Source organism: Aedes albopictus, chromosome 1 (genome assembly GCF_035046485.1).
Source record: "Aedes albopictus strain Foshan chromosome 1, AalbF5, whole genome shotgun sequence".
Classification (NCBI taxonomy): Eukaryota; Metazoa; Arthropoda; class Insecta; order Diptera; family Culicidae; genus Aedes; species Aedes albopictus.
In genome coordinates, this window is record NC_085136.1 from 150,242,343 (window position 1) to 150,268,399 (window position 26,057).

General features: G+C 41.1%; 1 protein-coding gene across 5 annotated transcripts in view; it reads left to right on the forward strand.

Annotated features, from left to right (window-relative positions):
- The window catches only part of LOC109425028 (fasciclin-1), a 622,197-nt gene that overhangs the window by 586,096 nt on the left and 10,044 nt on the right, over positions 1-26,057 (forward strand). For 3 of the 5 annotated variants that reach the window (XM_029861778.2, XM_062845587.1, XM_062845589.1), the window contains 5 exons: positions 375-526; positions 6,841-6,891; positions 7,532-7,622; positions 7,778-8,004; positions 21,782-21,941. In XM_029861778.2, the coding sequence (XP_029717638.2) occupies positions 375-526; positions 6,841-6,891; positions 7,532-7,622; positions 7,778-8,004; positions 21,782-21,941 (681 nt within the window). The remainder of the gene's footprint in view (positions 1-374; positions 527-6,840; positions 6,892-7,531; positions 7,623-7,777; positions 8,005-21,781; positions 21,942-26,057) is intronic. The other 2 variants (XM_029861781.2, XM_029861783.2) reach the window with 1 other exon arrangement.

The window sequence follows — 26,057 nt, forward strand, 5'->3', positions numbered from 1 at the left end:
TTAATTTTTATCTTGAGATAAACCCAAAATAATGCGTTGTGCTCCGGTGTACCTTGTAGTGTTAAGTTACATAAACGCACACTGAACAGAATATAATCACAAACAACTGTATTTTCACATCCATCTCTCACAATATAAATCAACATGAACATCATGTGTGTTTTGCATAAAAGTCCTCTTAAACGTGAAACTTTTTATTCCCTTGTTCGTCTGTTTGTTTTTTCGTGTTTGTTTCTTTTTCGATTAACTGTTTTCATTCTGTTTTTGCTCGTACTTTTTCATCTTCTTCTTTGTTTGTCCAACTTTTCATAACCGTGTGAATTGATGATTTTGTCTTTTCTTGTTTTCCTTTGCTTGCATTTTTCCCGCTCCAGGAGAAAGAGGATGGACCATTGTTCAAGTTCTACGAGTTGATTGCCGACTACGCACCGGATTTCTTCAAAACAATGAGCAACCTGCAGCAGATGACACTCTTTGCCCCCAGCAATGAGGCCCTGAGTCATCCGATCGTGAACAATTTTATCAGGTAAATTCGAAATTTAAAATGCATATTAAAAGAAAAACAAATTGTTTAAAAAATAATTAGAAAACACAAACCATCAATCGTTAGATTGCAATGTTTTTCTCTAAAATATATTTTTGCATCTCTCTTCACCAATAAGCACTTGCTTTATTTTTGCTTAAGGTTCCAAATGATCACATCTGCTAGTAAATATCGCATCAATAGCAATCACATTCACAGATAAGCGCAGTGGATTTCTACGAAATAAACAATTTCACAATAAAAAGTTTTTGTAAGATACCCAAATATCAGGGATCACCCCAACATAATTCCATAAAAAAACAAGGGATGGTAGTCATAAGAAATACAATGACGTTTTTTTACAGCAAAGCGAACTTTGTAGAAAATCTTTGTATCAGCGTTACTGGAAGCAGATTTTTGGATCAGCATAACAAGAGAGGCCAATCTATTTTCACAATAATAAAAAAGATCCAGAAATATAAATAAACTTCCTCAAAAATCAGAGCAGTTTCGTACGGTTGTACAAGGCCAGCCTCAAAGAGGCGCCAGAAAGAGCTAAATAGATGATGCTATTGTTATTTTGCATTTTTACAAGATTTACCAATTCCCTGAGTCTATGATTGATCTGTTTATATGCGGTTTCGGAAATTCTGCAGACTTTTTTTAAAATAGTTTTTGATTATGTGTAATAATTTAAATCAGATCAAATTAGATCTGAGTATCCATCTACTGTTTTTTTTCTATTCTATTCTATTCTATTCTAGTGCTTGCACAGCCAGTATTGAAAAGCATCCTGGAAATATCAAAATTGCTTCTGATATTTTCTTGTCAGCATTAATATTTGCAGCATATCTGAGATGTGACACAAATATTAAAACGGCCAGGCCCACTGTGCAGACTAATGGATTGAAAGATAATTCAAAAACTTAAGGCAATCAGGTTATCCACTTATGAATAACATGATTGACAAACCTTTTTGAATTGAATTAAGGATGAAACGTGGACAACCGTACCAACCGTTTCGTTTTAGGGGAACAGTGTATGAGCATAAAATCGTTGGGAGTGGTGCTGCTAAGAAGGTTAATGCACACTCCGTTATAGTTAGCGTCTCTTCTCCTGGGATGGGACACAGGCATTTCTCCATGTGTCCTGGCTACAAAGCCTAGGCTTAAGCGCCATTACTCGCTCTCTGAAACGAGAAAAAATATGATGATCCCTTCCCCAAATGTACAGAAAAATAAGCCTATATAAAAAGCACAACAAAAAATAGAAAATTGCCACAAATATGCATTTTTTTTCAAAAATATTTGAAATGATCATTTCAAAAAGTAATATAATATACTAAAATAATTTATCTCTGTACCTTGGTTGGATCTGACGATTACCACAATGAACCACAAATGCAAGATGCACCCTTTTTTGGTTGGCTTGTAATTTTTCAAGTTATATTATAAGTTGACACTCATGATGACAAACTGTACAAATATGATGAAAGAAAATATGAAGGATATGTTTACTTATAAATAAAACCAAATTTATTATTACTTCTGATAAAAGTCTGATACTTATAAAATAATGAAAATAGCATCCAAATGCGGCAAGGGACCAACAAGGAAAAAACTCACCGGATAAACTCCTTCATTTCATTTTCTGTGTTGCGCAAATATTGCAGCACCGTAACAGTCATTATCCTATCAGTTAACGGTTGAAGCACAATACCGCGGAGGTATTCAACCTGAGACATGAATGAGCTACATATCCTAGCAGGCCGATATTTGTCTAGTGGGCACCTGCTTGTTTTTGGGCTTTGCGACAGAAGTGTCAAGTGGTTCAGTAAAACACACAAAATACAAAAATTAGCGAAATATCATAAATAGTGGCGTGCAATAATTGGCAAATGATCCTAGCAATATATTTTGTTCACGTACTTTTATTTTTGAAAACGCTTTCAGGCAAGGAAAGAGTCCAACAATTTGTCACAACTTTTAGACATATCAATAAATTTTCATAGCTTCTAGAATTAACAACTCTTACTCTAAAAGACTCCTAACCACCTGGAACTCGAAAAAAAAAACAATTCAATATGACCTCGAATACTTCAATTCAATATGACCTCGAATACTTCAAAACGCACTCCTGTCCAATCAAATTTTTACTCTACATATCTCCCTTATTAAGAAGATAATTGAGCACTTGGGTTACTCTCATACATATCAGGAATGTGAATTTGGATGGATTTGGATTATATTGGACATTTTTCTGGCAAAAACGCAAATAGAAAAGAAATGGTCAATATGCAACAAAAACATGTTTCAATTTACTTGACTACCAATACGTTAATAAAAAATAGTAGTCTACTGTTATAAAATAAGATAAATTAGAACTTTCTCACCAAGTTTTCAATCATAAACTCCGTCCAATATCTTGTAGGAATGGGCTCCATAGCTCCGTCAATTCTGCTCACTTCTCCGCCAGTTCTCCTATGACACTTGTAAAGAGATTTTGATCTTCAAACAGGCTACCCAATGTCAATAATCTTCAGGAAAACTTTTATGCTCCCCAGGTACCACTTCACTTTCATAGCCGTATTTTATGTTAATTTTAATTAATTTAAGCACTTCACTAGGATTTGAGAAAAACATATATACACTAGGTGAAAAATGACAGCACCAGCGCAGCGTAAGTAAAACGCGTCCGCTTGATGCAAAAGCTTGCTTCGATCTCCTCAAATTAGATCTGAGTATCCATCTACTGTTTTTTTTAAAGAAACTGTTTACTTCAGTTCTTTTGAAATGAACAAAGTAATTTTTTGAAGAACCAAATCGAGTTGTTAATAGGTTTCGACTGGATAGTTGTTGATTTTGATGGAAAATTTCGGCTTGCAGTCTAACAATTTGCGTTGGTTAGTTACTGATCATCGCCGACGTTTCGGCGAGCCCAGAAGATGGTCCAATAGCCGGACCGAAACGTCGGCGATGATTACTAATTAATCAACGCAAATTGTTAGACTGCAAGCCGAAATTTTCCATCAAAACCAAATCGAGTTAATCTTGGTACCGTCGTGCGGGGTGTCATTGGGCCAAAGTGGGGTGACATTGGGCCACTATTCTGCACGTTTATAATACGACGGGAATGCATATTGTGTGCTCAACTACTAGAATACAAAATTCTAAGATACTTTGCATCCACCGTCAGACTCTCTGACTTATATTGAATCCGTGGGATCGATGGACCAATGTTACCCTCTAGGCCCAATATCACCCCGAATGACGGTATAATAGGACAATAGATCGGTGAAGGATCTTTGTAAAATCCTGAAACTCTAAAATGCGTTTTTGGAAAAAAAAAAAAGCACTGTAAGAAAAACCGGAGTTTTTTTTATTTCCTCTTGTTCGTGAGATCTAACTAATGCTAATTCTTTACACAAAGAAAAAAATACTTACTATGAGACTTTCTAATAAATTAAGAGATCAAAAAAGTGTTGGTTGAATGCCAATGATATTCACGATGAATATCATTTGGTATTTTCCAAAGGTAGTCCGTGACATTTACCTTAAATATTCGAAAAATAGCAGTTTTTCCGTGACTTTCTTGTAGAACTGGTCTAGCCGCACAAATTTTTCATATACCATATTCTCAGGTTCAGCTTCTAAAATGAGCTGTAGGTGGTTGAATTTAGATATGACGAAATAATTTTTTCAGTATTCAATTGCATATCCAGTTGATTCAGGTCTGGTTAACTACATTTTCAAATGGTTCAGGTCTAGTTCACATCATATTCAAGTGATTCAAGTGTATTTCACTTCATATTCGAGTAATTCAGGGCTGATTCACATTATACTCAAGTGATCAGGTCTGATTCACATCATATTCAAGTTATTCTGGTCTGGTTGACATCATATTCAAGTGATTCAAGTCTGATTCACATCATATTCAAGTAATTCAGGTCTGAATTCAAGTGGCTCTGGGCTGATTCACTTCATATTCATCTGATTCTGGCCTTATTCATTCCATATTCAAGTGATTCAGGTCTGGTTCACACTAGGTTTCACATCATATTCAAGTGATGTGGGTCTGATTCACATCAGATTCAGGTAATACAGGTCTGAATCACATCAAATTCAACTGATTCAGGTCTGATTCACTTAATATTCAATTGATTCAGGTCTGATTCATTCCATATACAAGTGGTTCAGATATTGTTTACATAACATTCAAGTGATTCAGGTCTGTATTCACAATAGGAATCACATCATATTCAAGTTATTCAGGTCTGGTTCACATCACATTCTAATAACACAGGTCTGAATCACATCAAATTCAATTGATTCAGGTCTGATTCACTTAATATTCAAGTAATTCTGGTCAGATTCATTCCATATTCAAGTGATTCAGATCTAGTTTACATAATATCCAAGTGATTCATGTCCGGTTCACACTAGGGTTCACATCATATTTCAGTGATTCAGATCTGATACACTCCATATTCAAGTGATTCAGATCTGGTTTGCATCGTGTTTAAGTGATTGAGGTCTGGTTCACACTAGGGTTCGCATCATTTTCAAGTGATTCAGGTCTGATACACTCCATGTTCAAGAGAATTCAAGTAACATCAAATTCAAGTGATTCTGGTCTGATTCACCTAATATTCAAGTAATTCAAATCTGGTCTGATCATCATATTCAAGTGATTTATTTGGGTTTCATTCACATCATTATCAAGTGATTCACGTTTGATTCTCATCATATTCAAGTGATTCAGGTGTCAGGTCTGACTCACTTCATATTTAAATAATTCAGGTCTGATTCACTGCATCTCCAACTGATTAAGGCCTGGTTCACATCATATTCAAGTGAATCAGGTCTCTAACACATCAAACTCAAGTGATTCTGGTCTGATTAACTTCATATTCAAGTGATTCAGATCTGGTATATGTACATCAAATATACATTCTGGTACATTCTGATTCACTTAATATACAATTGATTAAGGCCTGGTTCACATCATATTCTGAGTACTGAGTATGTCTGAGTACTTATTGCAACCCCGTACTATTGCACGTTTTCTGCATCTTGGTATACAAATTTGCAGAGGAAAGAAATTCATCTCCGGCAAGGTGGTTCAAAACACTGAGAGTAAAATTATTGGTAAAATAGGCAGCTTCTTTAATCATCAGTACCGTGATTTCGGGTGAAATTGATCACTTTTCGTAGTTTTCGGCTTCTAATTTATGAATAGTTGCCGATATTTTAAAGGAAATTATTGGGCAAGAAACTCCAATAAAAACGAAACGTCGTCATAAAAATTCAAAATATCCAATCTGGTATGATATGGTCAAACTCAATGCTTTAAAACAAGTACGGCCACGGTTTTCATCCGTTAACTGATGAAAACCGTGGTCGTACTTGTTTTAAAGCATTGAGTTTGACCATATTATACCAGATTGGATATTTTGAATTTTTATAACGACGTTTCGTTTTTATTGGAGTTTCTTGAAAATTTTACTGCAAATTATTTTATTGCAAAAGAATATAATTTAAAATAAAAAATCAGAAATTTTAGTTTCGGGGTGGAATTCCCCGTGAAATGCTTTTGTATGTAAGTACTGAAAATATTTTTTTCCACCCCTAAATTAAACACCCCAGAATGCGAAAAGCTATACAAAACTAACAACTTTAGTAAATTTTAAATTATTTAAGCTTAAAGTTAAATAAACCCAAAGCAAACGCCTGAAAGTATGCAATTTTCATATTATACACGTCATTACTTCAGGAAATGTACAATTTTATGTGTAAATTTCAATATTTACAGAAATTTTTATGACGAAAACGGGTTTAGCGAATATTTGACAGCTACAAATATTCATTCAGCTACGGTAACAAAAGTTTGAAAGTGTCTTTAAAGTTCGCCTAACACGTAGCTTCGGAAAATATTGAATTTTATACAGAAATATGTGACTTATTGGCTGTAAAACTCGTTCAATAACCCTTGATAATGGTAATTTTATATATTTTGTTTTAAGTATTAAGCTTTATTTCAACAAATAAAAATGCGCCTCATGTCGATCAAGTTCACCCGAAATCACGGTATTTTAAGATGATATAGGTATGCTAAACTTCTGAAAAGGACTCATTGTAGCTGCATTTTTTCCAGTTAGTTCATACTTATGGTCGACAGTGTATAACTAAATTTCAAAAAGGTAGTCTTTGTCCTAAGCTTATTTATCCAACCATGAATACCTCAACTTTTCGTCGACCAGCGTAGCGTAACCAATACTGTTCCCCTAATTCCAATGCCGATTATCTTATTCTCTACAGAAACTGCTCAAACATAACTAAAGGTCTTGATGGGAATGACCATCCGTGTGGGTGAGTCTGGTGTTCACGCAGTCAAGTTCTCCTCGTTTTTTGAAGTTCTATTTACTGTGCTGGTTTATTGATTCTAGCTAAACGTATTTCGATAATATTCGTATTGTTATATCATTACACCACAAGTCACACAAAAATAGAAATACTCGAACATCAATACACACACTCACGCTGTGTCAGCATTGTTGAAACTTTATAGCACTTCACTTTATTGCATATCGCACAAGACCTATCGATTTCGTTTGCCTGTTACACTAATGCATGCGTACCGCTTGTTGGCTTATTCAAATCTCACTCTAAACTCAATACAACGCTATACAGTAGGTACAAGTAGCTCGGTTCTGCCGAAAGTCAAGCCAATATTTGGTATGCACAAAAAAATCTCGTTATCGCCACAATAACAGTTTCCAGGTGTTATTCCGCCTTTTCCAATAGACGTGTGTATGCACTTGTGTATGGTCCCGGTTTGGAAAATTCCGAACCGTGACAGCTCACAAGCGATTATCCCTTTTCCTGTTGAAAGTACCTAATACTAAACTGTTGCTCTCTTCACTTTTGTTTGCTTTTCTCCCTCCATCTAATCTGCGCCATCCTGGGACACACCTACGCGCGTGTGGCGGAAAACTTTTCCCGCATGCAGAAGCCGTGAAAAGCTACGGGAAATTCTCAACCTGCATCTGGTGCGCGACAGTATCACGACCGACAAAATCCGGAAGAACAATCAAAACCAGGTGAGTAGTCCACTGGCTGTCAACCGGGGTGTGCAAAGAGATTACAGTTCACGAAGTATTAGCATTGCACACCAGCACCAGCAGAAACAAGTGACGTGCTTCCGGTAAGCCACCGGAAATCCCGTGTACCTAAACTTGGTTTTACCTTTCCACAGATTTACCAGGTCCCAACCGGTGCCGACAAAAAGTTCCTGTACTTCAACATCATCACCAACCGATACGATCACAACCAGACAATCACGGTGGAGGGAGGCGGCGTCAATGCAACAATCATTTTGAGTGACATTGCAGCGACCAATGGGTATCTGCACATCATCGACCGCGTGCTGGGAATTCCATACATGACCGTCCAGGAGAAGATTGAAACCGATCCCATGTTGAAGTAAGTATAGCATCAATGGTGTCCTTTTTGCCAACAATTCTCTATTATGCAAATCTTTATGACTAAGGGCAACCGAATACGTGTGGAATTTCCAGTTTTAGAGTTTTGATTCAACCCGAAGATTGGTGGTTGATGGTTTAGCTGCCATCCGATCCCTTTGGTTTTCCATTATCGACCTTTGTAGACGGTTTTATGATATGTTTACGAGAGTTCAAATTTATATCGGGAGAAAAGAAAACACATTGATTGAATTGATTTTTTATCGAAGGTTGATGGCATGGTTTATGATGCGTTATTTTTCCTTTTTGATTCGTAAGCAAAACACAAACTGGTGATCCAAATCAATGTTTGAAACAAATTGAAGAATAAAGCGAACAGTATTTGGTTTAATTTGGTTCAACTTTACATAAAAAAAACTCAAACTTCAGTAAAATTTTAATTCCTTTTCATCAAGTTTAAGGGGGTTCGTTGATCAACGAGCTTGAAATTTGTATGGGGAAAATTGACCAAATGTATGCAGAAAAGGCCAGTTTGAGACTTTTGCTGCTAGGTAGCGCTGGAACCGTTAAGTCGTTTATGGTTTAAAGATAGATAACTACATGCCCAACAACTGTCAACGGCCTCAAAGTGATCCGACGCTTGTGCAAACAGCTATACCCTATAGACTTCGAGATTCAACACCAGCGGCCGGCCAAAGAACTCTGTTGTCCTCAGTTCCCCAGAGCTCGAGGGGACAATCTCAGATATTGTTGATATCGATGTTGTTCGGGAACAAACAGGAAGCCTATATTTTGTACTAAAGGTTAGTAGTTACTTAGACGCATGCCGTTAGATTGTTCGTCGTCACTTTGAAGAAAACTGATCTCAAGAACTCTACCAGTCAGTGATTAGGATTTCCTTCAGATATTTGTTAAGGAATATGCTTGGAAATCTATTCATAATTTGTTTCAAAATGTCTCTGAGGATATCTCCTAAAATTCTATCCTGGATTCTTATTGAGTTCATCACGGCATTTCTCCTGTTTTTATCTTTTTTTTATAAAAACGACGATACTTTTAAACACTTCTTTCAGGGATTTCTCTCAAAGAATTTTACGGGCTTACCTTGGAGTTTTCTTCCGCAGTTGCAGTTTCCAAAGTTCTTGGAGTTTCCTTAAACCCACCATGCTTACTGCCGAGGCAGGCCAAGTCCCATTGGGAACGTGGAGCCATAAAGAAGAAGAAGAGAAGAAGCTTACTGCCTAAAATTTTTCTGAGATGTTCCAATTTTTCGCTGAATTTCTTCCGAAGTTTCTCTCATTTTTTTTTCTCTAGTAATTCTTCTTGCAGTTTCTCGCGAGATTCACCAAGTATTTCGAGGAGTTCCAGGGTATTTCGGAAGAGGGTGGAAGTCGATGGAGGAGTTAGAACGCATCAGGGTTTCCAGGGGTGTTTCAAGAATCGTAGGAGGTTTCAGGGGGATTTCAGAGCTTCCCAGGAAAATTGAAGGGGGAGGAATTCCAGAGGCGTTTCAAGAGAAGATGTCAATGGTGATTCAGGGTTTTCAGGGGCAGGGAGTCTTAATGTTTTTCAAGGGCGTCTCAAGGAGGATTCAGGGGGGTTTTAAGGGTTTCTCAGGGTGTTACAGGGAGATTTTATGAAACTTCAGGAAGTTTCAAGGAACTGAGTGAGTCTCAGTTGTGTGATTACCACGGTTTTCCTTCCGACTTCAGCTAGATTGAGAAGGAACGTACCGAGCGTCTGTTCACCAAAGAGGTGCGGCTCAAACAGCGTCTGTTCTGGCATCCAGCGGCTGAGTATGAAATGCTTTTTCACCGGAAACTATACCTAAGTCGGCAGCCCCACCACTGTAGATAAGGGACCTCAGGCCAATAACCTCGTCGCCGCCGCGCCGATCAGGCTAAGGCCGGGGTGGCCTCTGCTGTACATAGTAGCCGTCTCCATTCCACTCGGTCCATGGCTGTTTGTCTCCAGTTCCGTACTCTGCGTAGGGTCCACAGATCGTCCTCCACTTGGTCGACCCACCTAGCTCGCTGCGCTCCACGTGTTCTTGTACCGGTCGGATGACTCTCGAGAACCATTTTAGTCGGGTTGCTATCCGACATCCTGATGACGCGACCCGCCCACCGTAGCCTCCCGATTTTCGCGGTATGGACGATGGTTGATTCTCTCAGCAGCTGATGCAGCTCGTGGTTCATTCGCCTTCTCAAAGTCCCGTCTTCCATCTGCACTCCGCCGTAGATGGTACGCAACACCTTCCGTTCGAAAACTCCAAGGGCGCGTTGGTCCTCTGCACGTAGGGTCCATGTTTCGTGCCCATAGAGGACAACCGGTCTAATCAGCGTTTTGTAGATGGTTAACTTCGTGTTACGGCGAACTTTATTCGATCGTAGAGTTCTGCGGAGTCCAAAGTAGGCACGATTTCCAGCCACAATGCGTCTCTGAATTTCTCTGCTGGTGTCGTTGTCGGCGGTCACCAGTGAGCCCAAGTACCGTAAAACGGGGTATCATTGATCAGCGGGGTAACATTGATCGGCTTGACCGACCTCATGAAATGTTCAAACAAGCATTTTATATTGAATCAGTTTCCGCTATCGAATGTTATATCGGTATCTGCTATTATTTAGCTATTAAATGGCATGTAATTTAGGAAAATTGAATTTCATAAACATTGAAATAAATCGATTTTTCCATAACTGTGTTTCGTAACGCAATGAGATACATTGACAAACATTCATGCATTGCATGAATACTAGATACAATATGAAGTTCGAAATCACTGCATTACATCAATATGATATCTTAGAGTTGGATTTAATAACCCAAACTTCTATGAAAATGCAACTTTTCAATAAAATATACGATTTATTAAAAGCAGGCTATCAATTCCTTAAGCCATTGCATACTTTTAGGCGTTATTCGCGATTTGGAGGATTTTAATCCTAAAATATCTCAAAAAGTACATAACTTGTAAGAATTTGGACAACATATTCAAAATCAGCGACCCCGAATTTAGTAAGAAAGGATATTTTCAACACAAACGTACATTGATCACTGACATGATCAATGTTACCCCAAATCAACAAAATCAAAAATTAGATTAAAAAACCTATTTAAACATGTTTTAAAATATTGCAATACTTTTTCGAGTAGCTTAACACATACTCAGGGGGCCAGTACTTGTTTTAAAAATATAAAAACATGCAACGTTTGCTTTAACAAGAGAATTATTCAAGAAAGATTGAGAATTCTGATCAATGTTACCCCGGATTACGGTACCGTAATCCGGGGTAACATTGATCAGAATTTTCTATCTTTCTTGAATAATTCACTTGGTTAAGCAAACGTTACATGTTTTATATTTTTATAACAAGTACTGGCCCTCTGAGTATGTGCTAAGTTACTCGAAAAAATATTGTAAAACTTTAAAACATGTTTAAATAGGTTTTTAAATCTATTTTTTTATTTTGTTGATTTGGGGTAACATTGATCATGTCAGTGATCAATGTTCATTTTGTGTTGAAAATACCCTTACTTACTAAATTCGGGGTCGCTGATTTCGAATATGTTGTCCAAATTCTAACAAGTTATGTGCTTTTTAAGTTATTTTAGGTTTTAAATCCTCTAAACCACGAATAACGCCTAAAGGTAGGCAATGGCTTAAGGAATTGATAGCCTACTTTTAATAAATAGTATATTTTACTGAAAAATAGCATTTTCATAAAAGTTTCGTTTATTAAATCCAACTCTAGGATATCATATTGAAGTAATACAGTGATTTCGAACCTCATATTGTATCTAGTATTCACGCCAAGCATGAATGTTTGACAATGTATCTCAATGCGTTACGAAACACAGTTATGGAAAAATCGATTTAATTCAATGTTTATGAAATTCATTTTTCATAAATTGCATGTCATTTAATAGCTGAATGATATCAGATTACGATATACCATTCGATAGCAGAAGCTGATTCAATGTAAAATGCTTGTTTGAACATTTCATGAGGTGGGTCAAGCCGATCAATGTTACCCCGCTGATCAATGATACCCCGGATTACGGTACACGAATTCTTCAACCGCTTCGATTTCATCACCGTCGATATAAATTCGGGGTGGCGGGCGCGCTGATTCCTCCCTGGAGCCCTTTGCCATCATGTACTTTGTCATCGACACATTAATGACTAATCCGATTCGTCTGGCTTCACTCTTTAGTCGGATGTACGTTTCCGCCATCGTCTCAAATTTACGAGCAATAATATCAATATCATCAGCGAAACCAAGCAGCTGAACGGACTTCGTGAAAATCGTTCCACTCTTGTTTATCCCCGCTCTCCTAATTACACCCTCTACAGCAATGTTGAACAGCAAGCACGAAAGACCATCACCCTGCCATAACCCTCTGCGAGATTCGAAGGGACTCGAGAGTGTCACTGATACTCGAACTACGCACATCACTCGATCCATCGTCGCCTTGATCAACCGTGTCAGTTTATCCGGGAGTCCGTATTCGTGCAAAATCTGCCATAGCTGTTCTCGATCGATTGTATCATACGCCGATTTGAAATCGACGATTAAGTGATGTGTGGGCACGTTGTGTTCGCGGCATTTCTGCAACACCTGGCGGATGGCGAACATCTGGCCAATAACCTACTGTTCTCTAAATCCAAAAAAAAAGATTACGAACTGGTTCAACGGCAACGACTTTTAACGCGAAACAACAGACAAGAATAGGCACATGGAATGTATTAACCCTAGTCAAGCAGAGTAAACTGGCACAATTAGCCAATGAGGAATGCCGTATGAAGCTTGAGATCCTAGGACTGAGTGAAGTCTGTTGGCCGAACTTCGGAGAACACAGATTGGCGTCGGGTCAAATTGTGCTCAGTGCTCACGCCCATGCTGCGAAGGTTGGTTCCGACAACTCGGACTGTGAACACGTCATGGGACGCCATGTTCTCGGAAACATGAGCACGAACGGACAGCTGTTTCCGGAGCGTTATGGCAACAATGACATGGTGATTTAGAGATCGCTCTTTCAGCGCACAAAGTGACTGGGTTCCCCGTAATAGCGTCAAGGAAAATCAAATCGACCACATCTACATCAGCAGAAATTGGAGGCGGAGCCTTCTTGATGTGCGGAAGAAACGTTACACCAACATTGTGTCCTACCATTAAATATCGTAATCAAGAACGCCTACATGCCCGGAGAAAGCAGTGGACCACAGATGGCGTCTGGAGGAAGATAGAGATGCGAAGGAACGCAAAAGCCGTGAGAGAGCGAGCGAAAACACGAGGAGTCAAAGTCGTTGCCCGTCAGCGCTATTCGGCTCTCGAGGAGGAAGTAAAACGCTCATGTAAATGTAACAAAAGAGCGTGAGCGGACTCGTTGTTTCACGTCGCCTTAATGGGACTATGATGAATGCTATGATGCCCGTGAAAGACACGTCTGAACGGTTATTAACCGACCCGGCTGACCAAATGAAACGCTGCCTCGCCATCAACACACCTCAGCATGATCCGCCAAGGGTTCGACGCATTACCCGTGTCAACACAAAAGCTTCATCACTTCAGGAAATAGAAACAGCCATCCGTAGCATTAAAGGATTGATCGCATATCAGCTGAGATGCTCAAAGCTGACCTCGTAGTATCTGCACAACTGCTGCATCAGTTCTTTTGCAACATATGGGAAACCACCACATTCCCGGACGACTGGATGCAAGACGTCACCTAAAAAAAGTGACCTGGCTGTAAGCGTCACCTAAAAAAGGTGGCCTGGCAGGGCATCATGTTGCTGTCCATCGTTCTCAAAGTCCGCTGCAAAGTGATCCTTAACCTGATATAGGAGAAGATTGACGCAACTCTCCGACGGCAACAAGCAGGATTCCGTGCCGGTCGATTCTGTGTATAGATATTGTCACGCTCCATATCATCCTGGAGAAAATCAATCAATTCCAAGAGTCTCTCTACCTGGTGTTCATTGATTACGAAAAGCTTTCAATCGGCTCAATCGCGAAAACATGTGGGGAACCCTCAGGCTCAAGGGTGTTCCTGAGAAAATTATCGGCCTCATTGAAACATAGTAAATACAGGACATTTTCGTGCAGAGTATGCTCTCTACGCAGGGGCGGGAACGAAATCTGCAAGCAAGCGTTAGATTGGAACTCAGCAGGACATCGCAGCAGAAGCAGACCCAGAGGCTCGTGGCAGCGCAGTCTCAACAACGAAATGAAGCAAGTCATCAAAAACACAGGGGATTTTTCGGCTTTCAGTCTGTTAAGCGATTGAAACGAAAACATCTTTCTTACGCCCGACGTGTCAATGGGCTATGCCATCTTTTTCAAGGGTTCTGTAAAGGTCAATTGGCTTAGTTACATGAAGATACAAGAACATACAAAAACTACAGTCTTACAAGAATATTTTTCGTTTTTCGTCTGGAGGTTCAATCTTTGCGTGAAAACTTATCAACATAATCTGGTTCATCAATTTCCTAAAATATCACAACCAAAATCACGATTTAACAATTTGAACTACATAAAACAGACAAAAACACTTACTAACTATTGGATTTACTACACGAAACGGGAAGAAAACTGGACACTGGACTACACTATCTTTCTTCGTCGTAAAACTATGTACATTTAAACGGTCATTTTGTAGTCATTCTATGAAAGTTATGGAGGACATTAATTGTTGTATGCAAGTTATGTCAAATAAGCTATTGTGTGTCATTGTCATTCAGGTTTGTCTGACAATGACACACAATAGCTTATTTGACATAACTTGCATACAACAATTAATGTCCTCCATAACTTTCATAGAATGACTACAAAATGACCGTTTAAATGTACATAGTTTTACGACGAAGAAAGATAGTGTAGTCCAGTGTCTAGTTTTCTTCCCGTTTCGTGTAGTAAATCCAATAGTTAGTAACTGTTTTTGTCTGTTTTATGTAGTTCAAATTGTTAAATCGTGATTTTGATTGTGATATTTTAGGAAATTGATGAACCAGATTATGTTGACAAGTTTTCACGCAAAGATTGAACCTCCAGACGAAAAACGAAAAATATTCTTGTAAGACTGTAGTTTTTGTATGTTCTTGTATCTTCATGTAACTAAGCCAATTGACCTTTACAGAACCCTTAAAAAAGATGGCATAGCCCATTGAAACGTCGGGCGTAAGAAATATATTTTCGTTTCAATCGCTTAACAGACTGAAAGCCGAAAAATCCCCTGTGAATTCAAAGCAGTCGATAGCATCTACGTGTCATCAAAAACTTCACCTGGTTACAGGTCCAAGCAATAGCGGACAATCGCTCAGGATGGAGATCCTTCAATTCAGCCCTCTGCATTACCGTAGGTGCTCAGGACTGAAAGTAAGCAAGTTGTCGCCACAGAGTTGCCACTTGCAATTCGACTTCTAGACGAGGTGCATGGGGATGGCCCTGCTGCTTTTCGACGGTTCACAAATTCCTTGCTTCATTAGGAACTGAAACTTAGCTTTTGCTTGTTTTAGCTTATCCACAGCTAACCGACGGGGACGACAGAACATAGCAGCCCACTGGTGCATTAGTGGCCCCGTGGTGATGGACGGTGCTTGCTTTAGTCGACATAGGTTTCATATCGAGGAAGGCGGTGTCTCGATACTTGACATAGATCTCGGTGAACTGGGAATTTGCATCCAATGTGGTGATCACTGGCTTGGTCTCTACTCCAACGTTTTCGATCTCCAGCCGGGTGGTATTATCGATCAACTTGTTTCTCTGCAGATCCTCGAACAGATCGAAATGTTTGAGGAAGTCGGCACCGATGACACGGGATGATGATGATGAAGGTTCTTTGCAAAACCCAGGTCTACGGTGATGCGTTTAGTACCGTAGGTCTGAATTACACAATGGTCCACGAAACAGATTTACGAGGAGTGAAACTAGCAGATCCAACGACGACTCTCTTCTCAACGGCTGGATGAACGATGGCGCCAACGGCTACGTTGTCGGTCGCTTCCACGTGGGTTACTTGACAAGACTTCAACCAGGCGCCTCAAAAGTGCCGATGCGATGTTTGATGGACGGTGTTGATGAGAAGCCTGAATCTGGACGTTTGCGATCTAAGTACTCACGGGGTGCTTTCACCATTTTTTCCGTCACCTTCGCTTGCTCGTGGAGCATCGAAGTTGACATGGCGGTGATGATCGATCGAGTGGTATGGTGTTTCGGCTTCTAAGAACATATGGCCGGGGTTCTGCTAAACCGAACTAAGCGCCAAAACGATAATTCCGAGATAATTAAGCTTAAAGTTCAACCAATCACAAATAAACAACAGTGGAGATTATTTGAAATTTTTCCGCACACATATAACTTACAAGCCTTCATTAACCATCAGAAATGAAGAATACGTTTAAATTATTTAGAATCATTGATATAATTACATTTTATTTCTTGGTACTCTGCACTCAGTTCACTCTGGCTGATCAAAAACATTGGAAAATGGTTAATAGTTCAGTTTGGCTTAATGTGTTTTTTTGTTTCAGATAAAACCAGTTGGATAGTGAAAAAAATCCCGATTTTTCATCGCCTATCAAGTTGAATCGATATCATTCACAATACTTTACATGAATCAAAAAGGACGCGTATAGTATGGTAGCACGAAGGTCTAAAAATTGATTGAAATATGAACGGCGGAACCCCTCCAGCTCAGCCCTTCCCACCCATGATTTTTCTTCATAAGCGGTGTATGTGGAGGCACAGAGCAAGAGTGATTATGTCAAACGATGTGGTCGCCAAAGTAAACGGGGTCTTCTTCTGTAGCTGTTATGCGCCTCCGCGGTGGCCGATCGAGCGGTTCACGCAAATGCTGGACCGCTTAACGACCGTGCTAACAGGGCGAAGGCCGGTGGTAATAGCGGGTGACTTTAATGCCTGGGCTGTGGAATGGGGAAGCCGTTTCACGAACCAGCGGGGTCAGATCCTGCTAGAAACACTGGCCATCTTAGATGTCGACTTGGCTAACGTCGATACCAAGAGTACCAGCCGAAACGGAGCGGAGTCAATTATTGACGTGACTTTTTGTAGTCCTGGCCTAACAAGTAGTCCGAACTGGAGAGTAGATGATGGCTACACTCACAGCGACCACCTGGCGGTTCGCTACAGTATCGACTACAACAACAGCAGACAGCGGATAGAAGAAGAGGCGGCTAGGCCAAGGCCAAGCCCTCGTAGGTGGAAGACATCATACTTCGACGAAGAGGTATTTAGGGAAGCGCTCCGCCGTGAGCGAAACTTACTCGGTTTAGACGGCGACGAGCTGGTAGCGGTGCTCTCACGTGCGTGTGATGCGACCATGCCTAGGCGAGTCCACACTAGAAATGGGAGGCCACCGGCTTACTGGTGGACCGACGCGATTGCGGACCTGCGCCGCGCCTGCCTAAGGGCTAGGCGGCGGATGCAGCGAGCACGATCAGAGGAAGAGCGAAACGAACGGCGGGTGGTGTTCGTCGCTGCAAAAGCCGCGCTCAAGACCGAGATAAGAGCAAGCAAAAAGGCCTGCTTTGAGGGTCTCTGTCAGAGTGCCAATACGAACCCGTGGGGTAACGCCTACAGGATCGTTATGACCAAGACGAGAGGTGTGATGGCTCCTACAGAGCAATCTCCAGAGATGTTGGAGGGGATCATTGGAGGACTTTTTCCGCGTCATGATCCTAGTCCTTGGCCTCCTTTCGTAGGACAGCCGGGGACTGGGGCTGGCGATGAGGAGAGGGTCACCGATGTGGAACTTGCGGGGATAGCTAAGTCCCTTAGCGTAGGTAAGGCCCCAGGTCCGGACGGAGCTCCGAACCTGGCCTTAAAAGTAGCTATTGCAGAGACTCCCGAGATGTTCAGGTCTGCTATGCAGAAATGCCTGGACGAGGGAGTTTTCCCAGAAGCTTGGAAGAGGCAGAGCCTGGTACTATTGCCAAAGGCGGGGAAACCACCCGGAGACCCGTCGGCATATAGACCAATATGCTTGATTGACACGGCGGGGAAGGTGCTCGAAAAGATCATCCTCAATAGAATGTTGCGGTTCACTGAGGGCGCAAATGGTCTTTCGAGCAACCAGTATGGCTTCCGGAAGGGGAGGTCCACCGTAGACGCTATCTTGTCGGTTACAAAAACCGCCGAGAAAGCACTCGAGCCTAAGAGGAGGGGAATTCGTTTCTGCGGGGTAGTGACTCTGGATGTAAGGAATGCATTTAATAGCGCCAGCTGGGCTGCTATTGCCGATGCGCTCTTGCGTCTGGGGATACCGGAGTACTTGTACAAGATTCTCGGAAGCTACTTTCAGAATCGCATACTAGTATACGACACGGAGGTGGGTCGGAAGTGCTTTCACATAACCTCAGGAGTCCCGCAAGGTTCCATCCTGGGTCCGGTGTTATGGAATGTCATGTACGACGAGGTGTTGAGGTTGGAGTACCCAGTGGGAGTGGTGATTGTCGGATTTGCCGACGATATTACGCTCGAAGTCTACGGTGAAACGATCGAGGAGGTGAAGTTGACTACCGACCACTCGATCAAGGTTGTGGAGGCGTGGATGCGGTCCAGAAAACTGGAGCTGGCTCACCACAAGACAGAGGTGACGGTTGTTAACAACATGCAGTCGGCGCAGCAGACGGAGATCAGTGTAGGAGAGTGCACTATCCTGTCGAAGCGCTCTGTCAAGCACTTGGGCGTGATGATCGACGACAAGCTTACCTTCGGTAGCCACGTCGATTATGCCTGTAAAAGAGCCTCCACAGCTATTGCGGCACTGTCCCGGATGATGTCCAATAGCTCAGCGGTGTACGCCAGTAAGCGCAAGCTTCTGGCTAGTGTTGCTACGTCCATACTTAGGTATGGCGGCCCGGCGTGGGGTACCGCGCTAAGTACTGAATGCTATCGACGGAAGCTGGAAAGTAATTACAGGCTTATGTGTCTGAGGGTTGCAAGCGCGTACCGTACCGTGTCACACGACGCTCTCTGTGTCATTACTGGTATGGTGCCTATCAGCATTCTTATCAGTGAGGACATGGAGTGCTTCGAAATGCGCGGCACAAGAGGCATACGCAAGACTGTCAGGATGGCCTCTATGGTCAAATGGCAGCGTGCGTGGGACAGTTCCACCAAAGGAAGGTGGACCCATAGGTTGATACCGAGGGTAGATAGTTGGATTAATAGGCGCCATGGGGAAGTTTCATTCCACCTGACACAGGTCCTTACAGGTCATGGTTGCTTCCGACAGTATCTACACCGTTTCGGGCATGCGGGTTCTCCCGAATGCCCAGTGTGCAATGGTTTAGAGGGAACGGCGGAACACGTTTTGTTCGTGTGCCCGCGTTTTCGCACAATGCGTGACCGCATGCTTGCCACATGCGGGGAGGACACAACTCCGGACAACTTGGTCCAGAGAATGTGTAGGGATGAGATTAGCTGGAATGCCGTTACAACGGCTATCACCCATATCGTCTGGGAGCTACAAAGGAGGTGGCGCGTGGACTCGGAGAATGGCTAGTCCAGATGCAGTACAAGAGGTGGTCCAGGGGTTCGAAGTCGGCTTCGTAGGTCATACCGGTGCCCTGCGGTCGAGATCGACCCTTACAGCGATTAAGTGGCCGCGGAGAGGAAGTCCCGGTAGCGGTGCTGTCGTGGCGTCAGTCTACTGGGTTGGATCTGAGCCCGCGGTTGGAAAGGGGTCTCCGGCAAGGGTCGGGGTAGGTGAGACTCTGCTGTCTGCAACCTACGGATGCATCTGATAGGGCCTGAAGGGTAGTAATACCCTTCCTTTGCGGGCAGGTCAGATCGGGTTGCATGTGGGCATCAGTTCTTGATGTCCGCTCAGCAGTAGGGCGCGGGCGGGGTTGACCCTGCCCGCCTTCCGAGGACAAAGGGAGTGGCGAGGACCACTCGGGAAACTGGCTAAGCGCCAGCACGCTACCGTGATGGACTCTCCAGAGCGAGTCATCGATGTTCGTTGCTGCTAGGCTACGGCAGCTAACCTTGAGGGTGCGATATGCACTAGCCCCTCTCTGAAGCAATACCTTCTTGGTGGTTCCAGAGAGACGTAGGGTTTGGCGACCATAGGAATGTGTTTTAGTGGGTCGAGGAGAGAGTAGTCCTGGCTTCTACCGGCATTGTAGAAGACGGCCTTAACCCCACACTACCCTAACCTTCCTGTTAGGGTGTCTGATGAGCAGATTTATCCCCCTATGGTTTAGAAGAAAAAAAAAAAGAAAAAAAAAAACGATGTCCTTGCATGCCCTGAGGTCCTGAGATGTGAATGTGGAGCGATTTGTGTACTTCAAATTTATGCTGGTCGAAGAAAACCATGAAAATGTTCTGCCAAAGTGCACTAAGTGCAAAAAAGTTTTCAAAAATATGAAAGAGATTCAAACTTGGATCATCTGAGTGATAACCAAGCCTGACACCTCTAGGACATATTACCTTGCTGAAGGTCAGTCGTTAAGTCTGAATCAAGTTCTAAACATTCATCTCAAGGATGGTTTTCGTGAAAACGCCATTTTTCGATCAGCCAAAGCGAACCAAGTGTTTGATTTTTTTCCAGCTTTATTATTCTAATTAGGCTTGTTGTTCAATGACGGCTCCTGTGTTAAATTACCAGTATGAGGTGTATCGACATAACGCTGGTATTAAAAACCAGTTGGTTTTTGTATTATTCAGAATTAATTGATTCTAAAATGCTGTGGACTTGGTTCGGTCTGGCTGAATGTGATTTGGAAAAATGGCGATCAGCGCCATCGAAACATAATTGGTTCCTCCAATACTCTTATTTCTAATAACGTGTTCATTTCTCTTACAGATTGTTTCTATGAGTCGGTTGGAAGTTAAAAATCTGACGGGGATGAGGAGAACTTGAAATGTTCATCACCTGGACCACAACTAAAATATTTCACTGATTCTATCGAATGGTTTACAGTTCACTCTAATTGGATGCAAAATAATGTTTTGTATGTTCTGCCAAACAGAAATTTTGAATTTACTCCACGAAGAGCTGTGAGAATTACTGGATTTTTACATGAAAAGAAGATCATCATTTTCTTCACCCAATGGTTAAGAAAACTCAATTTTTCAAAAAATGGTCTTTGGTTCGGTTTAGCAGAACCCCGACCATATCGGAGAGCAAGCTGGTCAATCGCAACGTTTCTGACGGCAAGAAATACACCAACACAGTGGATTTAAGAGGGTGTTCAACGCATTGCAGCTAGCGATCATAGTGAGATTGCTTGTGATTGGTTTCGGTTCGTGTTTTTATCTTGATATCAATTTCCTAAGCTTCCTGAAAACCATAGTGAGAAGTTTAGCCTAGAGTCCTTCGCTGGTATTCACGTTGATCAGGCGTTTATAATATAAAGAACTAACGCTATTGCAAGCTACTTTAAACTAACGTGGATAACACGTGCTGAGATTTGCAGAAACAACTCAATACACCCCCCCCCCCCCTTCCCCACACACAACTTTTTTTTTCTTGTCAGCCTACGATCAATATCTCACAGGAATTGGTTATTCGATCTTGCTTAAGGTTGCTGGTATCCCGGCCGGTTCAACGTAGAGATAAGATTAGGGATTTCTGGGAAGAGGTTAAGGATCTCAATAAGGTCTATTTTGTTCTTTCGGATACGTTATATGACTCAGTTTTAATCGTGCCATGTAATAGTAGTAACTCGGGCATTATTTCCCAACGTCTGATAGAAGACTTGACTGTACGGATCTTAGTAATTGATCTTCAACTATTTCTGTGTCTTCCAGCCTAACGTACCAGTTCGGTCGGCTGAACCATTTCAACGAGCAACTGAACAAAACCACCAAACGATTCACCTACTTCATACCACGGGACAAAGCGTGGATGCAGTGGTTCCACGATCATCAGGGTGCAAACTTGAATGACTTCATTTTCGACAAGGATCAGGTAAGCTTAATTTCTTTATTTGTGTGTGCAAATTGAGAATACATACATTCTGAATTTCAGAGTAGCGCTTCAATTATTCATAGTTTTGAGCGCTGTCCATAGACTACGTAGACTCGTTTTTACCATTTGAGGCTTCCTCTTACTTATGAATTTATGTCTATTATATTTTCAAAATCAGTACGGACCATAGACTTCTACCAGACCCTTCTGTTTCCTAGAGTTTACGTTATTAGTGGATGCTATTATATGAAGTACACTGATAGGCAAAATAAAGTGTCCACCCTATCATTTTTTGAATTTCTCTCATTTGTTTGGTTGAAATTAAAGTAAGCACACAGCAGTTTTTTTTTTTCTAGAACTTCTTTTCAATATTCTTTTCAAGTTTTACTTACAGAACAATGATAAAAAAAGACTCAAAAAAAAACAATTGGTATTGAAGAAAAAACAGTGACAAAAAAGTGCCCACTTCGAAAATCAATATGTTTTCGATGAGCTTTCATCCAAAGACCCTTCGATTGTTTATGTTTTGAGATTTAGACATGTTTTGAAGCAAATGGCATGACCTGGTGCATTTGTTTACCTGATCGCGTTTGATTAGGTTAAAAAATGGAGAACGTAGTGGTTTCGAAAGCATGTCCCTTATGTATCCGAAAATTGGTGATTCGTGATGTGCAAAACGGTGAATCGCACCAGGCTGTCGCTAGGAATTACAGCATTAGCAAGGCAGCGATTGAAAAAATTCTTCTGAAACAAAAAAAAAACATCCGGATCAGTGGTGGATTTTTCAGGTAGAGGCAGGGAACGCAAAACGGATACAAGAACGGATACAAGAACGGACACCAAGATCATGCGCGAAGTAAAGAAAACCCCGAAAGTTACTGTCCGTGAGATTTAGGAAACCCTTCAGCTATCAGTTTCTGGTCGAACTGTTCGTCGCCGTCTTATAGCACAGGGGCTCAGGTTGCCTGGAAGCGCCCATTTAATAGCAAGGCAAACAAAGCCAAACGGCTCAAGTTTGCTATTGAGCATGTTGATAAGCCCGTTGAGTTCTGGAAAACAGTTCTCTGGATGTACGAATCGAAATTCGAGCTTTTCAATCGAAAGCGGCAGGTTTGTGTGTGGTGCAGATCGGGTGAGGAGCTTCAGGATCGCCTGGGGGTGTTTTTCTTGGAGTAGAGTGGGTAGTTTCGTGAAAATCGATGGGATAATGCTTGCAGATTCCTACATCGGCATCCTGCGAGAAAATCCGGAGGTTTCGCTGATGCAGACGGGCCTTGAAGAGAAGTTTGTATTTCAGCAGGACAACGACCCGAAGCATACTGCCAAGAAGACCAAGTCTTTCTTCCGGTCTTGCCAGATCAAACCGCTGGAATGGCCTCCACAAAGCCCGGACCTCAACCCCATCGAGAATTTGTGGACGATTTTAGATGCCAGGGTTGACAAAACTGGCGTTACCAACAAGTCCAACTGTTTTGAAGCCTTGAGGGCTTCGCCTGGGAAGAGCTTAATCCACAGCACCGAAGAAACCTGGTGTAGAGCATGCCAAAGCGCCTGCGGCTGGTCCTGAAGGCCAAAGGAGGACACATAAACTATTAAAACGCTTTTCTTTTACTTAAATTTATTTTCCCGGGAGCCAAAATGAAGTGGGCACTTATTTTTGTCACTGTTTTTTTTTTCTATAATACTGATTATTATTATTTTCTTTGAGTCGAACTCTTTTTTAATCATTGTTCGGTAAGTAAAACTCCAAAAAGAATATTAAAAGAAGTTCTAGAAAAAAAAACTGCAGTGTGTTTACTTTAATTTCAACCAAATTGGGATAAATTCAAAAAATGAAGGCGTGGGCACATTATTTTGCCTATCAGTGTATTATGGTGAACTGAATGCGTTTTGTTTGAAGATGCTTGGAAATGCATCTTTTATCCTTTTTTCTACAACAATCGAAGCTGTTCAGATAGCATATATCAAGGGCGAACACGAAATTGTTGCAACACCTTTGATTGTCTTTAAAATTGCATGTATGCATCGGATAAAAACTAGAAATGCAGGGCTGTTTTATACATGTATTTAGGGGTGTACAATTATCGATATTATCGATAATATCGATATTATCGGATCGAATTTATCGATACGATATCCGATATTGCTCAAACTGATATTAAACAATATCGATAAATGCTGATGATTTCCGATATTACCGATATAGATCATACATATAATGTCGGCCCTTTTAGTAATTTCCAAATGCATTTTTTGAATGTTTCACAATTGACTATACACTACTGAGTTCCATAAGTTGAAGTACGTTTCTCATACAAAACAACACAAGTTTCGATCAATTTATGTGTGTTACAATTAAATGAATTCGCTTGATATTGATACGATACGATAATTTAAAATCCGATATATCGCCGATACCGATATTGGTTAAATTAAATATCGCCGGTACCGATAAACCATCATGTTGCACAGCCCTACATGTATTTACCTCAGTTTACATATACTGGAGCAGTAATTGGGGGTAAAATTTGGTATGATAATTTTTTTGACACTTTCGTTTAACGCCATCCATAAGAACTTGAAAATGTTTGTATTCCGCACTAACGAGTCTGGAATAACAAAGAGGAGAAACGTCAAAATTGGAACAGCCGATTTGCTGTCATCTCCATAGTTCCAATCGAGCAGGAGACCTGTCAAAACGACCAGGATTCGCCACTTTGGTATACTCGAGACACTTTATTCCGCACCTTTTCAATATTTTTCGATTTTTTTTTCTTTTCCGCGCTTGTGCTCCAAAGTCAACCAATCTTTGGACTTTTTTTTTTGCACTTTTCAGACGGTTGAATTGCAATCTTCCAACATATTTTGTTTGAATCCAAGATGGTACAGCTTGGATCTTGCTTGGAGTGTAAAACATTTTTTCACTCATTTTCTCTTTAAGCACTTCCATCTTTACCGCAATAAACCACACGGCTAAGCAACTTACAGGATATAAGCAATATATTTCTAAGAGTAACTGTACAAAATTTGATCAATTTCTGTCCACCGGGAAAAAAGTTACAGCAATTTTTAAGTGTTGCAATAATTTCGTGTTCGCCCTTTATATGAATCATTATTGTATAGTGATGTAACCTCATTTCATACATATTATTTTCCCACTCTTGTTCTTGTTTTAAGTTATTGGAGATACCCAAGTGATATATGTTGTTTGTGAAGCTTCCAGAAATGAAATCATAAAGATTAACCTTTTTTAGTTACAAAAGGTAGACAGTTTCTAACTACATTGAGAAATAGAACAATCAACCTCATTACAAATTCAAAGTTCCAAGCCCGAAAAAAGTTTCAAGTTCCCTCAAGCTCTTGAAATTTATTATCTTGCAAAAACCTGAATCACTTTCAACGGCATGGAAAGTCAGTAACCGTGTGCATCCCAAAGATACTACTGCACAAAAGTTTTGAATTTAGTAGGTTAAAGATGAAAAATGGCCCTCAGACATTTTTTCCGTTTGGGAAAACACAAAATAAAGAGAAAAGGGATGAATTTATAATTTTTCCAAACACAGCCACCTCAAACAGTACTGTGAAGTTAAGTTTTAATTAAAATTCAACACCAGTCAGAAATGAAAACACACTGCCGCCGCCAAGTGTACACAGTAAATTAAGAATAAAAGAAACAAGCCACGCTGGCTGAAGTGAAAACAGCCACGGACCCGGCGGGCCTGACGAGCTGAACGAGCTAGTGTCAGATCGGTGGCGTATCAAGTAGCGTTAAAGTAATTTATCAATAATTAATTAACGTCTTGTCGTCGTTTCCCAACGGGATATTTGCGGTTGACCACGGTTGCGTCCGACCGGTTCACCAGCTCCTTGCCAGCTCCTAGAGTGGCTGGCTAATAGACTGTGCTTAAATTTGCATAATTTTATTCTTCTGGCAACAGTCACACCATTCGCATCGCCTACGCCTCCACGGGGCAGCAATCTGAAAGTGTACTCGGTGCAATACTAGTAGACGGGCAAGCTTCAACTACCAGAACCAGCCAACTTCAAGCTGGAAAGAGAAAAGCTTAGCTGATAGCGTCCCACTGGGATTTCTTTGATCTTTCTATCCTTGCTGGG